Below are 17,303 nucleotides of genomic sequence, written 5' to 3' on the forward strand. Positions count from 1 at the left end.
AACAATTTTGTCCTTAAGTGTACTTTCCATCAATTTACCCAGCTCTGAAGTTAGGCTAACTGGCCTGTAGTTTCCTAGAAACCCCCTGGGTCCCTTTTTGAAAATGGGAGTTACATTAGCTACTTTCTGTCTTCTGGAAAGTTTCATATTTATTTCTGGAATGTTACATATTTTTGCTAGGAAATCAGCAATTTCACATTTGAGTTCCTTCAGAATATTTGGGTGGATGCCATCTGGCCCTGGTATTTCGTTAATGTTTAGTTTTTCAAGACAGTTTAGAACCGTCCTCTCATCACCTCAAATTGGCCACATTCTTCAGCCTCCAAACCTGAGAAGCTCAGTTCTGAAGTGGATATATGGTCAGTATCCTCCACCATGAAGCCAGATGCAAAGAACTCATTCAGCTTATTTGCAATCTCTTTATCCTCCTTAATAAACCCTTTCAGTTTGGCCAGGCAAGCTGTATGTGTCTAGTTACAACTTCACCCACCATTCTCTCCTTTCTGCCACCACCACTCCATCTCTTTCTCTGTCTCAACTCTAAACTTGTCCACTTTGTCTCCTCCCAAAACAGAAGAGACAAAGCGAACAAGGTTTGGTGCAGGAGAAAAAGAGAGCATGCAAGCAAGCTGATGCTGAAATAGCAGTGGTGGCAGTGTAGACGAGGAAGAAAATTCTGAGAATGGGTTACAACAGAAGAGGCAAGGTAGTGGCAGCAAGCAGATGGGGTGACACCTGCAGCCGGATGTCACCAATCACTCATCTCCTCACATGGCCTTGTGGGAGAGCTGCTATGGTAGGATATTTAGCAGGTAGGGGAAAGGGCCGTTATCACCCACTACTTACTTTGATGTGTGTGGATATTTGTAGAGGTTGTACCAATAATCCAAGTTAGTAAGGTGATTAAATTGCCCACTGCAGTTGCTATCTTAGCTGTTGAGGCTGCTGTGAAAGTACTTTACTTTATTTTTCCTTTCTGACATTGAATGTCCTCCATAGCTGAGAACTCAGAAGAAACTTTCATCCCTTCTATCCCAGTTCTCAAAAAATCTGTTTTTTCTTAGAAGAGAGGGGGATATATTTAGACATATCTTTAAGAAATCTAATTTGGTGTGTAAATATTATTTGGTGTGAGCAGCTGTTCCAAAGATTCATGGCCCAGAAAAAATGACAAACTTTAATATCTGCATATTATATTTTGCACCAAAATCTAGAGCTGGGTGGGGAAGTTGCGTGCAAGATGCCATACACTATACATTTTTAAATAAATAAATTGTATTTATTTTCAGTAACATCTATAGAAATCATATCAGTGAAAAATGTTTAAACTGAACGTGCAAACTCTCTCTCATTTTGAAGAAGTGTGTAAAGGCCTTTCTGTCTGCTCTGACAGACATGTTCAGTTCTGATTACAAGCATCCCTCAAATGGGAAGCAAGTAATAAGGAACATGGCAGAACACATTGCTCCACACTGCCAAACCCATACCCTCCAACACTTTATAAGTGAAACTAGAGATTAAACCTGTAGCAATCAATTCTCATAACAATGATTACTGCACAAACCTCCCACCCAATATTACACATAACTGAACATTGAATTCCACCTGCTATGTTGCTGTGCATTGCATGGTGCCTTAAGTGTTTTGCACTCATTTTATATGCAAGAGCACTATAGACAGAATGTACCCATCCACTTGTTTGGAGATTTAATTTCTAGAGATTCTGGGGAGGGTGTAGAATCCTGAAGAATGACAAATTTAGCAACTTGCATGAAAAAGGCATCCCCAAGAAGTCAAAATGTGGACGATTTACCAGGGAGATATTCCAGAAAATAAGAACTGTCCCTGGGACATCATAACACCCCCTACACACTTACAGGCATGTCTCTATTTTCATTGGTGAAATGTTGGAGGGTATGTTATTGGTGCTTCAAAAATCACATTTACATCAAGCTGGAGGTTAAAACTTTTGTTTCTTATGCTAGTCTGTATAGGCTCCACCTATCCCTATTTATCAGGGATATTTCCTATTGTATGGAATCTCTCCCTGGTAAATCATTGACCTTATTATGACCTCTTGGGGATGCCTTTTAGGCATTAGTTACTAGAGTTATCATTCGTCAGGATTCTGCTCCTTCACTAGAGTATCTAGAAATTAAATCTCCAAGTGGTGGGTAATACATTGTATTATACAATACATTGTATAATACATTGTAGAGAGCCGGCGTGGTGTACTGGCTAGAGTGCTGGACTAGGACCGGGGAGACCTGAGTTCAAATCCCCATTCAGTCATGAAAACTAGCTGGGTGACTCTGGGCCAGTCATTTCTCTCTCAGCCTAACCTGCTTCACAGGGTTGTTGTGAGGAGAAACCTAAGTATGTAGTACACCGCTCTGGGCTCCTTGGAGGAAGAGCGGGATATAAAATGTAAAAAATAAAATAAATAAATAAACAAACTGTGTCTTGAAGTGCACCTGCATGTAAATGAGCACACAACAGTAAGGCATTATGCAGTGCACAGCACATAGGAGTTGGAGTCTAGCATAAGAAACAACATAGTAAACGTTTCAATGTCAAACTCAATGCAAAATGTTTGTTTTTTTAATCCTAAATTGCCAGGTCACCCTTACTGTAGAGCTGATGGGTGCAAACATCACTGGCCACCCTCCAGCTGACTGTGAAGTCTTCAGAGTTCCACTGCTGAGGGATCCTCTCAGGTTCTAAGACGGGGTTGCATGTTGAACCAAACAGGAAATGAACCCATTCCACTTTATGTTGGATTATGTATGGCCCATCCTGGCGTCTGGGAACAGCCCTTAGCAGTCAGCAGTGAGACTTTAAATTCCCACATTCAGCTGGAGGGTGACCAGAAGTCTATCTTCCCTATGGTAAGTATAACCTGATAACTGGAAAAGACAACCTGAATCAAGCTTGATGTTGCAGTTTTAATATGGTGTTTCTTAAGCTAGTCTGATTGGTGTCTCAAAAATAATTTCTGTTACAGATACTTTCATGTTCAGTCTCATTTTTATTGTGTATTTCAGCACTATGGGGGGAAAAGTCTGCAAACTTACCAATTTTATGTATTTCTAAACATTGGAATTACAAGGAAAATGATACTGGCTGACCAAAAAAATATTTTTGTAGAAAATCCTATTAACCATTTGGACACTATTGCCTAAATAGGAATATATTTCCTCTCTGATTATCATTTGCCTTGAATAAAAACCACTAATTCAATCAGAACATTCAAGCAGCTTTTCCTAAAGGTACTTGACATTTCTGCCCAGTAGAATAAGTCAGAATGTAATATGTCATCCCTGAAGAATACCTTGTTTAAAAAAACTAGCCTTATCTGTCAGATTATGCACAGTAATATTATACAGAACTATTAGTGCATGTAGATACCTTTTTATGAATGAATTTCAAAAATGCACCAAACACTTGAGAAGGATTTAGGCCCTCTCAGAAGAAATACTTAAGAATATGCAAATACTCTCAACAGAATCAAGTTGAACAGATGTGACTATCACAAACAATGCAAGTTCTTTTTTCCTGGCCTCTGCTGTCAATCAGTGAACAAGATTAAGGTTGAAGGTTCTGACAATTGCTAAAAGAAAAAAGTTTGATCCGGGAGTTTCAAATTATTATACTAATATGAACAATAACAGGATCTGTAGTACTGTGCCTTTAGAATAGCTAGATACTACCGCTCTCTGTTTGAATGCAAGATATGCTGTAAGATGTACTCTGAAAGTAGTGAGTAAGAACTTCTCACACTTTTATTTTTGTTTGCTATATAAATCTGTATCAACTTGTTTCCTAATATATTTGCCACATCTCCTTACAATTTTGTTGTATAATAGCCTAATCAAGGGTTAGTTTTTAGCTGAGAACTCTGGGTGACATCTGACTTAAGTGCCATCCTAGTTGGTTTGTAGTTGGTTTGAAGTGATCAACATTGGTCAATATAACTTTTAGTATGATGCCCTGAACCGTACTGTGGATGGTGTGAGATATATATCTGTACATCCAAGGAAAATATCTGAAGACATGATACCATAACCTTACTCAAGATAAGCAGGTCTGGATATGGTGTGTGCCTAGATGGGAAACAGCCTGAGAAGCCTGTATGTGATGTCTTGAGTTTCATGTAATAAGGCAGGATATAAATAGAGTAAATACTAATATTAGTATAATATCATAAAATCCTATTTCACGGTAGGCTGTTTTTCTTTAAGGAATCTCCTTCTGGACGCCGGAAAGCTCTTGCCACCAGCAATATTAACATGAAGCAATATGCAAGTCCCATGCCTACGCAAACTGATGTCAAGTTAAAATTCAAGCCTTTGTCTAAGAAAGTTGTTTCTGCTACCCTGCAGTTCTCTTTATCATGTATTTTCCTGAGGGAAGGAAAGGCAACGTAAGTTTTGTGGGGGGTGATAAGCTTATTTTTCTCCTATGTTCCAAAGAATTCCTTTTGAGTGCAGTCACTGTATATAGCAGGCCTGCGCAACTTCGGCCCTCCTGCAGATGTTGGACTACAACTCCCATAATTCCTGGCTATTGGCTACTGTGGCTGGGGATTATGGGAATTGTAGTCCAAAAACAGCTGGGGGGCCTAAGTTGAGCAGCCCTAGTATATAGTAACTGTTGCTGGATATTCTCCACCATACTATAAATTGTCTAAGTTGATTATAAAGTTTTACTCTGACTGTAGTCTAATACTCTGACTATAGCAAGTGAGTGAGCAATGCTTTGGGAAGCCCTGGTGCAATCTCACCTCAGCCATGAACTGAGGGAGGGGCTGTAGCTCAGTAGGAAGCACCAGCTTTGCATGTGGAAGATGTGGAAGTTCAATCCCCATCATCCTCCAGAAGTCTTAGGAGAGACCTCTGCCTGAAACCCTGAAGAGCCACTGCCACTCAGTATAGATCATTTGGTTGGCATAGTTTGGCTGTCCAGTTGTTGTGAAACTATAGTTCCATTATCCTCAGCCCCAATTTATTAGTCAGTACTGCGCAATAGGCCAATTGTCTGGTTTTGTGTAAGGCAGCTTCCTATGCTCAAAGTAATACAGAACAGCAAGTAGCTGTTCTCTCAGCCTCAGCCCTTGACTTGTAATGCAAGAACACTGGCCTACCTTAAGAATTATGGAGATAACACATGTGAAGCAATATATCAGCACAAAGGTTAGAATTCGTTCACTTCTTTGGGAAGAACTGAACCTGAGCTGAGTACAGTCGGGGTGGAGAACAGCTATTGTTGTAAATACAAAGGTAGCCATAGATTTTAATAGGTTTCGGCAGTGTCACTGAGGGCAGTCTTGGACATTGTGCAACAAGGCACTATAGCTCATATTGGATGTGAAACATTTATTTGATGTAGGGTGTTTTGTTTTAAGTGATGAAGACATGCAAAGCCTGGCCAGTCTGATGAGTATGAAGCAAGCGGACATTGGAAATTTAGATGATTTTGAGGAAGACAATGAAGATGATGAAGAAAATAGAGTGAACCAGGAGGAGAAGGCTGCAAAAATTACAGGTTTGTCTTGCCCAAAAAGAATAATGCATAAAATGGCTTCTGCCTTTTGTGATATTTTAGCACGTTTTCCTTCTCATAAAAATGTAAAGTAGTATACATTTTATTAGGACTGTACATTTTGCAGTTTCATTCAAATATTGAGTGATCAACCTATGGTATTTATACAGCAAGTGGCACAGGCAGTTGGTGTTTGTAGCACTTCTGGATTTGTGAGGAGGACTTCACAGCAGCAGGATCTGTCTACAGCATGTTGTCAGGCCTGAACTCATGCCTACTCTGTGTTGTGTTGCTGCTGCTCCCTGACTAGGGGCAAAAAGACCTCAAGGCATGAGGCTGTAGGATTCCTTTGTATGTACTTCAGTGTGCATTAGATCTTTCTGGGACAGCGAACTACTTACCTCAGAACAGAAAATGTAGGGGAGTTACTGGATTTTTCTATTTCTCTTGTCTGAGATAGTTTCTGAGGGCTATCATGTGCAGAAGGAAATAGCCTGCCTTTGTGGTAAGTCGTGTGTGTGTGTGTGTGTGTGTGTGTGTGTGTGTGTGTGTGTGTGTGTGTGTGAACAAAGTTTAAGCTGGCATTCAGGGTGCTGGGACAGTGGCCTTAGTTTGGGCCTGTTCCACACATCCTGAAGACATGGCCCAGCAATCTGCCATCACCAGAAGGGAGACTGGTTCACCTACCTTTAGTGAGGTAAGATGAAAAACCTTCTGACGCAGCTGCTGCTTAGCAGACTATGACCTCCTCCTCCTCCTTTGCTTTTTACTCACAGACCATTGGCGGCCAGTGAGGGTGGTGCTGGGGTGAGAGGTACCTTTAGAATTAAATTAGAAAGTGCTTACCAGCAGTATGGCTGGCACCTGCAAGCTGCTGAGCAGTGACACTCCGACCATGCACATGGCTTTTGCACATGCCCAGAGACCAGGTGACTGCCGAAGCTATGCCAGATGCCAGGTGGAGCACCGCTGATCGTGGCAGCTTGCAGGAGCCAGCGGTACCACTGGTAAACACTTTCTAATTCAGTGTTAAAGGTACCTATTGCCGCCCTCACCAGCCACCACTGTCACAGACAACTGGAAAACAAGAGCATGCACATCTCCCAGACTTGGCAGGACACTGGCTCTTACCCTAGTTCGAATCATGAGAAAGTTATGAGAACAGTCCGACGGTTTGCCTGATGGAAGCAGTTTTTGTCTCCCACAGTAGCAAACTGGGTCCTAGCAGTAAAAAGGTTGATAGGCAGTGAGGACAGCATGAGATGAGAGGAACTGCAAATTGAAGCAGTGCCAGAGCCACAAGGACTTGTAGTTGTAACACTGGCAGTGCCCCCACCCCCACCCCAGATACAGCTAAGCACAGCTCACACCACTCAGTAGGGAAATGTATCCTTTTATGAAAACAGGATCCACACACACCCCGGGTGGCTCCAGAGGGTGGTGGGGGCAAGTGCCTCTCCCAGACAAGTGGCTCACCCCCATCTCCCCCCATTTCTGTTTCAGAAATCTAATATGTGGACCACAGCTTGCCCACCCATAAATGCACTTTGCCCCTTCTGTGCCCCCTCAATTTTTTTCTAGAGACTCTTTCGTGTCATACTATACAGGTTGCAACAACCAGCTGGAAGCAATTATCTGAAGTTTTCCAATTCAGAGCATTAGGTAATATTAAGATGAACACAGGAAAATATAGTCATGGAGGAGAGGGAAGAAATAAAGGTTTAAATGTGATCAGTTTAATTATTTCAGTTCCTGAGGAGTATATGCAAACCTATTAGACAAGTGGCCAAAACAGGTTGGTCAAAACAAAAAGGATACAGTGCATTTTAAGAGGTTTGATTACAAGGCTAAGTTGGTGCCATACAGAGTTTCACAACCTTTTAACCTACTGCCAGTGGGTAGATAAAATGTTTTAACTTTCTTCAAAAATGGCAACTGTTTGCTAATAGAATATATCATATTTCCATACAATACTTCAAAAGTTAAGTAAAACTTAAAATTCATATGTCAGTCACTTCTTCAGTCATCGACCAGAAACAGAATCATAAACAAGGGAGCAGCACTTGCACACAATATAACAGTATTTAGCCACTGAATTAGTAGATTCAGAATTAAAATTAGACAATAAGACATTTAGATAGAATTCATCTGGATGTCCAAGTTATGTCTTCAGCCAAATAAGGTAAAATAAGATTTAAACGAATATCTTTGTGGAGGTCACAGTATAAAATAACATGATCAGTGGTCTCCACAGCACCTGAGCCACACGGACAAAGCCGGGAAGGATAAGGCTTAAAATTCATAATGAGTAACACATTATTATCTAATCTGTAGTTCTAATATGGTCACATGTGTAGGGTGCAGCTTGGCCTAAACACATTAGGTGTGCAGAATACTTACAGTATAATCATGAGTCAGGCAGTATCTGTTTGACAGCTTCTGTCACAGATTTGAAAAGAGAAAGATCTTTGCAAAACCTCATCTGATAATGTTAAAAGGTTTGTTTGCTGCCTTAATGAAAACATTAGATTTGGGTACTATTGATTCTTATGAATCTATTATTTTTAATTCTGAATATACATGGTAGGATATACATGGTTCATTTTCATGAACATGTTGAAAAAAGCCATCATATAGGTGCAATGATATGTTAAGTATTCGTGTGACGTTTCACTTTAGAATGTATTCCTTAAATTAACATATGTCCTTTCTTTTCTTTTTCTTTGTTTCTAATAACAGCATGTTTTGTACTCCTTTTTTCCTTAAACCACCTTGCCTTACAATTGTTTTGACTGGCTTCTGTTTACAGAAATTGTAAACCAGTTGAATGCTCTGAGCAGCTTAGATGAAGATCAAGATGACTGCCTAAAGCAAGCAAATATGCTTTCAGCTAAATCAGCCAGTTCCTCTGAAGGTCTATGAGCTTTCCTCCTTCCTTTCTATTTTCTGATAGTCTGTCTGTATTTTACTGTGACCTGTTACCCCTTTGGTTTCTGTTTGTATTCAAGTATCAGTTGTATGTTTGTACTTGACATCCACTGCAGTCTTCTAAATAATTTTTCATCAGTTGTTTACACTACAATGTGGCACAGGTGTCTCCATCTAGACACTGCATTGGCTGAAATTGCACAACTCATACTTGTGCAATGGATATTTTAAAACCTTGCAATGGTTTCCAAAGTTACATGCATGCTGCTTGTAGTCTTTTCTTTAGTAATGAATACACTTAATACTTTTTCTATATTGGCACATAGGATTTGGGGGAGGGGAGGAATTGGAACTCTTAACATCTTTTTTCCTGACAAGTTGCTTTCAGAAGTCAGGTACTGCTGTCTAAAAGGACAGTGCTGCTGGACAAGGTTTGATTTAATGAATATTGCTTGATCATGTCATTGATGTACTACATCATACTGTATATCCATTTAGTTTTGCAATAGTGTGTCTGATTCACTGTTCTCAGAAATCAGTGATTCAATTTATCTGAAGAATGAAGTGTTTGTTTAAACAGTCTATGTCCAGTCCTGACTCTTGCTATACTGAAAAGTGCTTTACTTTGTTTCTCAGAGCTTATCAACAAGCTTAATTTCCTGGATGAAGAGGATCAAGACTTGGTCAATTCCAGTTCAAACCCATATGTAGATCCTAATAGAACAGAACTAAACCCTTTTGGAGACCCTGACATGGAAGGTATTGTACATAGTTATATTGTTGATGTGCACAGTGTTAGGGAGGCTTTGGATGTTATGGCCAACACAGTGTTTCTAGTTAAGAACAGTCTTGCTAGATCAGGCCCAAGGCCAGTCCAGTGTACTGGACTGTGTGAAACAGTGTGTATGGTTTCAACAGTGGCCCAACAGATGCCTCTGGGAAACCCACAGGTAAGAGCTGAGGGCACGCCCTCTCTCCTGCTGTTGTTCCCTTGCAACTGCTATTTAGAGGCATCTTGCCTCTGAGGCTGGATGTGGCCTATAGCCACCAGACGAGTAGCCATTGATAGACCTGTCCTCCATGAATGTATATGGATATTATCGAGATGATGATGATGATAATAATAATAATAATAATAATAATAATAATAATAATAATAATAATAATATAACATTGTATTGTTATAATGTCCAAAATGAGCTAAGATTCACAAACTGTTGATGCTAGTATTAGTCTGTAAATATTACCTGCATAAAATCCACTTTGGACATTACAAGAGAAGGGGGAAATCCAGAAGGAGGAACTTCCAATAACATCCAAAGCCCCTCTAAGCTTAGTACTACATATGTTTTTGTTTCCTTCAAAGCTGCAGATGAGAGCAGCTACTTGTGCTGAGTTGGACACTTCAGCAAGGTTAGCCATTCTGTTGCAGAATGCTTGTTTCAGGATGTCTGAAGACATGCCACATTAAGGCTGATTGTCTCTTTACCTGGAAAGTCCACGAAGTAATGACACTTAATGGGGTGATAATGGTGGAGTTCTGACAAAAATACATATATCCAGTTTTACAATAAATAATGGGCAGATGGTTGTCACATGGAATCTGATGTCACTTATTATCAGGGGTCAAACTTCCTTTCTTCTTCGTGGTTTCTGTGCTTCTCACATTATTAGGTTTGCATTTGCACATAGCCTGGGAGCGATACCAATTACTAATACCAAGCCAGACCTAATGTGGTTGTCTCGTCTGCAGTACCATCAATACAGATTTCAATTGGACCATCTTCCAACCTCAATACCAAAACAATCTATGGAGGCATCTCAGAGTACACTACCTAGTTCTCCATCATCAGCACTGATTACAGTGCTGGTAACAACATAAATTTAACTGCAGAAGCCAAGGCATGAATCAAAGACTTATCACTGAATGGTGAAATCTTTTTGGCAAAAAAAACAGGTGACAATCTAGAGAGGGTCCAAAAGTTAAGATCTACCCAGATCCATGGAAATGTCTGAGTCAACTTACTAACCTGGAAGAAGGGTTTGTAAGTTGACTCAGGGCCAAGCAAACCTCTCTCTAAGTATCCCTTTCTTCATTCTGCAGATTCATTTCAATGCCAATCAATCAGCAATACCAGCAGTTTAGAAGATCATCATCCACCTCAAACTCTAAACTGGTTTCCACAAAGTCAACCCAGTCTTAAATATTTTTGCCCCTTTCAGTCTCTCCTGAGGTCCAAACTGGTACTTCAGTTCGGCAGGAGATTACTTGGGCATCTGATGCCTTCATCATCAGCCTAGGTTAAGTTTCAGTTTCCTATAGGGTTCTAGTTTCCTCCACTTTCCTCTGGAATGTGTCCTACTGCTCCTACACTTGCCTGTTGTAGGATATTCAGTTGCTGTTAAAGGAGGTTTATTTTCCACATACTGATGCAGCCACAAAATTGAAAATTCCCCCTTGTTTCAAGTAGGATGTGAGGTGTACCTATACACAGTTATTCCATATACTGTAGAGCAGGCCTGCTCAACTTAGGGCCCCCAGCTGTTTTTGGACTACAACTCCCATAATCCCCAGCCACAGTAGCCAATCACCAGGGATTATGGGAGTTGTAGGCCAACATCTGCAGGAGGGCCAAAGTTGAGCAGCCCTGCTGTAGAGGTTGCTCTGAAGGTCTTGACCAAGAGTATATCAGTATCTGATCTGTGGCTCACCTTCAGGGCAGAGGTATACAGATTTTTCTCTGAATAGATGATTGGCTCCTAGTAGTAACATCCAGCTGTCATCACCTCCTTCATCGCATAAGATACACCCTGCTTCAAGTCACCTTCAAAAAAGCTAGATTGACAAGATCCATGGAAGATCCATGGAATTCCATGGTAAGATCCATGGAATTCATAAGACAAGAGAGCAGCAGGATTTTTTACCAGTGAACCAAATACAGAGAATCATTGTAAAGGCTACTGAGTTCTGACGCACCACTGCCCAACCAGCAAGATTTGTGCAAAAATCACTTGGTCTAATGGCTGCCACCACCTTGGTATTTCCATTGTCATGTCTAAAAATAAGATTACTGCAAAGGTAGTTCCTAGGCAGTTTTTGTCCAACTGTTCACCAATACACTTTTGATTCCCAGATCCATTAAGAATGTGGTCTTATGGTGGATGTGCCAAGTAAATCTGTCAAAGGGGCATTCTTTTCAGATAGCTGTACCGGAGATCCCTGTAAGCATTGGATATGACCACCTCCAGGTGGTGAACACATTGCAATGATTACACTATATCAGATTAGAGGGGTGAATGGGACTTGAATCCCCATATGTTAACCACCCAGAGACAAAAGTTTGGGCAGTATATAAATGTGATAGATAGATAAATAAATAAATAAATAAATATTCACTTTTTAGGTGGCCATTTATTGGCCATTTTCAAGGCCTATGGGCTTTTGCAAATCCTATACTCTTGTGGTTCCTGGTGAATTCAAGTGCTGGTAATTCCTTATATAGTCAGACGTGCTTCAACATCCTCAGTCTTCCTCAGTGACTTTTTTGTACAACATTCTCACGAGGACAATGCACCTTCAACCTCCTTCCAGTCCAAAGACTTTTTCACCATTCCCCAAGATCTCCCTCTTAGTAATCAACTTGCACATCTTTCTTCTATAGGATATAGAAGTTTAAAGTTCAAGCTTCTTGCAAAGGGTTTACTACCATATATAGTATAAGTTTACTATATATCAACAAGTAGCTCTATAATTACTTAACTTTTACAGTAAGGGCTTAATTAACCCTTAGGTTTTTGTGTTTATTTGTAAGTATTATAACTGGTACTTTCTGTATGCATATCTGTTTGTAAGAGTGTTGTTTTATTTTATTTTTTAAATTAAATACAGTGGCTAAAGTGGGGCATGATTGAGGCTTTTAAAATTATGCATGGTGTGAAAGTGTATAGAGAATTTTTCTTCCCTCTCACAATTTTTGAATCAGTGGTCACCCGATGAAACTGCTCAGCAGAGATTTAGGATGAGCCAAAGGAAGTACTATTTCACACAATATATAATTAATATATGGAATTCACTGCCACAAGATGTGGGAATGGCCAGTATCTTAGATGGCTTTTAAAAGGGATTATGCAAATTCATGAAGGACAAGTTTATCAATGGCTACTAATCATGATGACTATATGCTACCACCAGGTTCAGAAGTATTATGCCTCTGAAGACCTGTTGTATGGGAGTAATGGCGGGAAAGGGAGTATACAGTACCTTTATCCTGGACTTCCCAGAGGCTTTTGCCTTCCTGCTGTGAGGAAACTGGATGTTGGACTACAGTAAATAAGGTTTTGGACTGATCCAGCACAGCTCCTCTTAGGTTCTTCACCAAGAATATTCCAACTGGGTACATGATATGGGACAAAGCATTGCCGCTTGGGTTTTTTAATGGAATTATGGCACCTACCTGTGGGGGCACACTATAATAATAAACCTGGTTAGTCACCCCATAACAAATTGTTCTCTGGATGTAGCACACATCTCTGCATGTTTCATTCATTTATATTAGATTTATATGCTGCCTTTCATAAAATTATCCCAAGGTGGTTTACAAATGTTAATACCATAATTCCATAAAATCACATTAAAATATTAAAATCAATTAAAACCATAAACACATCAAAAACAGCCATAAAAACAAAACATAGCAGCCAGAAAGGAGAGAATGGCAACCCTTAAGGGGTAAAAACTTGAATAAATGAAAGCGTACTCTATTGTTTTTAAAAGCAACCACAGGCATTGGAGAATGGTCACTCACCAGGAAAGCATTCCAGTTCTTGGGGGCATCAATGAAGAAAACTCTGTCCCATGTGCTTGACAGTTGAGCCTTCCTCAATGTCAGACTACAGAGCGAAGCTCCCTCCAATTACCTTATTGGGCGGGCAGAAACTCTTGGGAGTAGGCGGTCCTGATATCCAGGGCCCAAACCGTTAAGAACTTTAAAAGTAATAAACTGCACTTATTTGGATCCAGAAACAAATTGGCAGCCAGCACAGCTCTTTCAAAATTGGTATAAAATGTTCTGAGTGAACAGTTCCAGATAGAACTTTAGCCACTGCATTCTGCACCGGTTGAAGTTTCCTAATATTTTTTGAGGGCAACCCCATGTAAAGTACATTGCAATAATCCAACTGTGACTTGACTAAAGCATGGGTAACCATGGCCAGATCTGCCTTCTTGAGAAAAAGATGCAGGTGGTACACTAGCCGTGCAAAGCTGTGCAAAGGCAGCCCTGGTCACTGTCTCCACCTGAGCATCCAAAAGCAGAGCCTGGTGCAGCAACACTCAAGTTGTGCACTTGCTCTTTTAAGGGGAGTACAACCCCATCCAGAGCCAGTCAGATCTCCCCATCCCGACAGGCTTTCCTACTGACCAACAGCACCTCTGTCTTGTCTGGTTTTAGCCTCAGTTTGTTAGATCACATCCAGCCCAGGGTTCAGTACATCCACTACTTCTCTAGGATTCGATGACAAAGAGAGGTAATGCTGAGTGTATCTGCATATTGATGACACTTCAGTCCAAACCTCCTGATGACCTCTCCCAGCCGTTTCGTGTAGATGTCAAATAGCATGGGGGACAAAACTGAGGGTTGCAGGACCCCATAGCGAAAGGCCAAAGAGTCGAGTAGAAGTCCCCCAGCACCAGCTTCTGAAACCCCCTCACAAGAAAGGACCAGGACCACTCTAATGCAGTACCCCCAGTCCCCATCCTGAGAGGCGGTCCAGAAGAATACCATGGCCAATGATATTAAACGCTGCTGAGAGGTCCAGCAAAACCAACAGGGACGCACTCCCCCATCTAGATCCCAGTGAAGGTTATCCACCAGGGCAACCAAGGCAGTTTCAGTCCCAAACCCAGGGCGGAAGCTAGATTGATAAGGTCTAGATCAGTGTTTCTCAACCTTTTTGGAGTCAAGGACCGGTAAATTCTTCCTGCAGAGTTTCAAGGACCGCTACATTCTTCATGTGCAGTTTCCCAGACCAGCAGTTAGTAAAGAGGTTTCAAGTTTATCTATTAGTACTATACTACAGGCATGCACAATTCAAATGACCTGGGGGACCAAAACTGACTGTGACTTGGCTTATGGGGGCCAAGGTCAATTTTTAGGGTGCTGATGATTACAGTAACACTTAATATCAATCAATTAATTAAATCAAATTAAAGTGAAATTAATTAAAATGAATTTAATCAAAATTTAACTTTTGAAGTTCTGGCCAAGATTAATTTAAATTAAAATAAAATAAATTGAATTAAAAATTCTAATAAAATAAATACAATGCAATCTGTACAAAATACATAACAATAAAATGCATTGTTCTTCCTTTCCACCTCTGCCAAATCATCACACTTAACACAGAGCACTTCTAAGGAAAAAGATTAGAGAAGTTTTTCTCTTAATTTTTGATAAGAAGATTATGCTTTGATCCTTCACCACACAGGCTTTTATAAAAACGAAAGAGAGAAGCAAGAGAGGGAAAGAATAGGGCAGGCTTGGCTTGAGAGAGAGACACAGAGGGATAGAAAAAGGAAAAGGAGATGGAGCAGGCTTGAAGGGAGAGAGGGAGAGAAAGAGAAAGAGCTAGAAAAGAAAGAGATGGAAAGAGAATAGGGAGGTTTGGCTTGAGGGAGAGAGAGAAAGTCTCTATAAGCTGCTCAGATCTTGCAGAAGGAGCTAGGTAAAGAGGCATAGAAAAAGCAAAATTAGGCAGGAGCCTGGGTAGGCAACAAGGGAACTGACAGGCCTAGGAAAGGATGTTTAGCTGAGGGAGCAGTTGAGGAAGGAGGGGTAAAGAAGGCTAGAGAGAAAATGGGTAGATAAGAGAGGTGCATGTGGCAGGGGACTGCAGAGAGACTGGAGTTAACTTATTCATTTGAAATAACAGATCTAATCTTAGGATGCAGACATCTACATTTTCTACAGACAATGCTACATTTTCCTGAAATTTAGCATTCTTGTGAGTTCACCCTCATGAGGTAAAATAAAACATTGCCACATGTAGAGATTTGTGGGTCCCCCACAAGACATATTAACTTTTGAATATGGAATGTGATTGTGGCACCACCAAATCACCTTATCATTGAAAATGACAGTTAAAAGTCATATTTTGATGACTTCACTACAGCATGTTTTCTTGATAGGACTGGGCAGGAGTGAAATCGATTTAAATGCTATTTATAAAAGCCATTTATACCTTGCCCTGACGAGTTAACACCCTCACCCCACCTGCGAACCTCTGTGTAGTTTTTTAAAAATCTTCTAATTCTAGCCGCTTGCTGCTTTACTTGCCGCTTGTCTTCCCTTGCTGCGAACCTCCGTGCATATTTTTAAATTCCGATGCTGAGGGGATGGCTGCTGGGTGGGGGATGAGCCAGTGGTCCTTCTACCCGCCCGCCCCACCCATGCCTGCTTTGAACCTCTGTGCTTAAAAAATTCCTGACATTCCAGCCGCCGCGCGGCCGAGGGGACGGCTATGGGGGGGGGAGCCCATGGTCTTTCCACCCACACACACCCCGGCGGCGGTGGCGGCAGAGGATCCCAGAGCGACGCCCGCTTCCCAACTGTGAGGGACGCCTGCAGGCGTTACTGCGCAGGCGTCCCTCACAGTTGGGAAGCGACGCCGGGCGGGATGGCAGGCCACGGCGTCGCTCTGGGATCCTCTGCCGCCGCCGCCGCCGGGGTGTGTGTGGGTGGAAAGACCATGCCCCCCCCCCATAGCCGTCCCCTCGGCCGCGCGGCGGCTGGAATGTCAGGAATTTTTTAAGCACAGAGGTTCAAAGCAGGCATGGGTGGGGCGGGCGGGTAGAAGGACCACTGGCTCATCCCCCACCCAGCAGCCATCCCCAGCCATCCCCTCAGCATCAGAATTTAAAAATATGCACGGAGGTTCGCGGCAAGGGAAGACAAGCGGCAAGTAAAGCGGCAAGCGGCTGGAATTAGAAGATTTTTTAAAAACTACACAGAGGTTCGCAGGTGGGGTGAGGGTGTTAACTCGTCAGGGCAAGGACCGGCACTCAAGTCGTCGCGGACCGGCACCGGTCCGCGGACCGCCGGTTGAGAAACACTGGTCTAGATAATCCGTATTATCCAAGACCCTTTGCAGCTGCACAGCCACTACATTCTCTATCATCTTGCTTTTAAAAGGGAGATTAGAAACAGGCTGGTAGTTGTCAAGGTTGGAGGGATCAAGGGAAGACTTTTTAAATAGTGGTCTCACCACTGCCTTCTTGAGGTTCGATGGCATCTTGGCTTCCCTTAATGAAGCATTAATAATTAACTCCAACCATCTACTTATTCCATCCCTGGCAGGTTTTATTAGTCAAGGACAACAAGGATCCAGAGTGCATTATGTTGCCCACACACTGCCGAGGATTTTGTCCACCTCCTCAGGCTGCCCTAACTGAAAAGAATTGAACACAATAGGACCAGATGCTTGCCAAGGCACATCTCCTGGAACTGCCAAAATCCTGGGTTCAAATGGGCACAGATGTGAGTGACACTATCTGCAAAGTGACAAGCAAACTGCTCACAGCAGGTTGCTGATAGTTCTTTCCCCATCAATTGGGGCCTATGTAAAACAATGACTTTGCCACATGGAACAGTTCCTATGGCCTACACTGAGCAGAGGCAATGGAGGCGGAGAAAAAAGTTTCTTCATTGCCCCCACTGCCACGGAGTAGTCCCCATAATAGGCTCTAGCCCATTTTCGATTGGATTCATTATGACTCTTTCTCCAGCAAAAGTTAGCTGCCATACAATTTGCTTCATTGCCCTGAGCTCTGAGGAAAA

At 41.7% G+C, this 17,303-nt stretch overlaps 1 protein-coding gene across 1 annotated transcript in view; it reads left to right on the forward strand.

Annotated features, from left to right (window-relative positions):
- EHBP1 (EH domain binding protein 1) overlaps positions 1 to 17,303 on the forward strand; it is a 418,269-nt gene that overhangs the window by 155,676 nt on the left and 245,290 nt on the right. The window contains 4 exon segments of the mRNA XM_053284345.1: positions 4,242 to 4,423; positions 5,405 to 5,544; positions 8,351 to 8,455; positions 9,106 to 9,228. Coding sequence (XP_053140320.1) covers positions 4,242 to 4,423; positions 5,405 to 5,544; positions 8,351 to 8,455; positions 9,106 to 9,228 — 550 coding nt within the window.

Source organism: Hemicordylus capensis, chromosome 1 (genome assembly GCF_027244095.1).
Source record: "Hemicordylus capensis ecotype Gifberg chromosome 1, rHemCap1.1.pri, whole genome shotgun sequence".
In the NCBI taxonomy this organism is placed as follows: Eukaryota; Metazoa; Chordata; class Lepidosauria; order Squamata; family Cordylidae; genus Hemicordylus; species Hemicordylus capensis.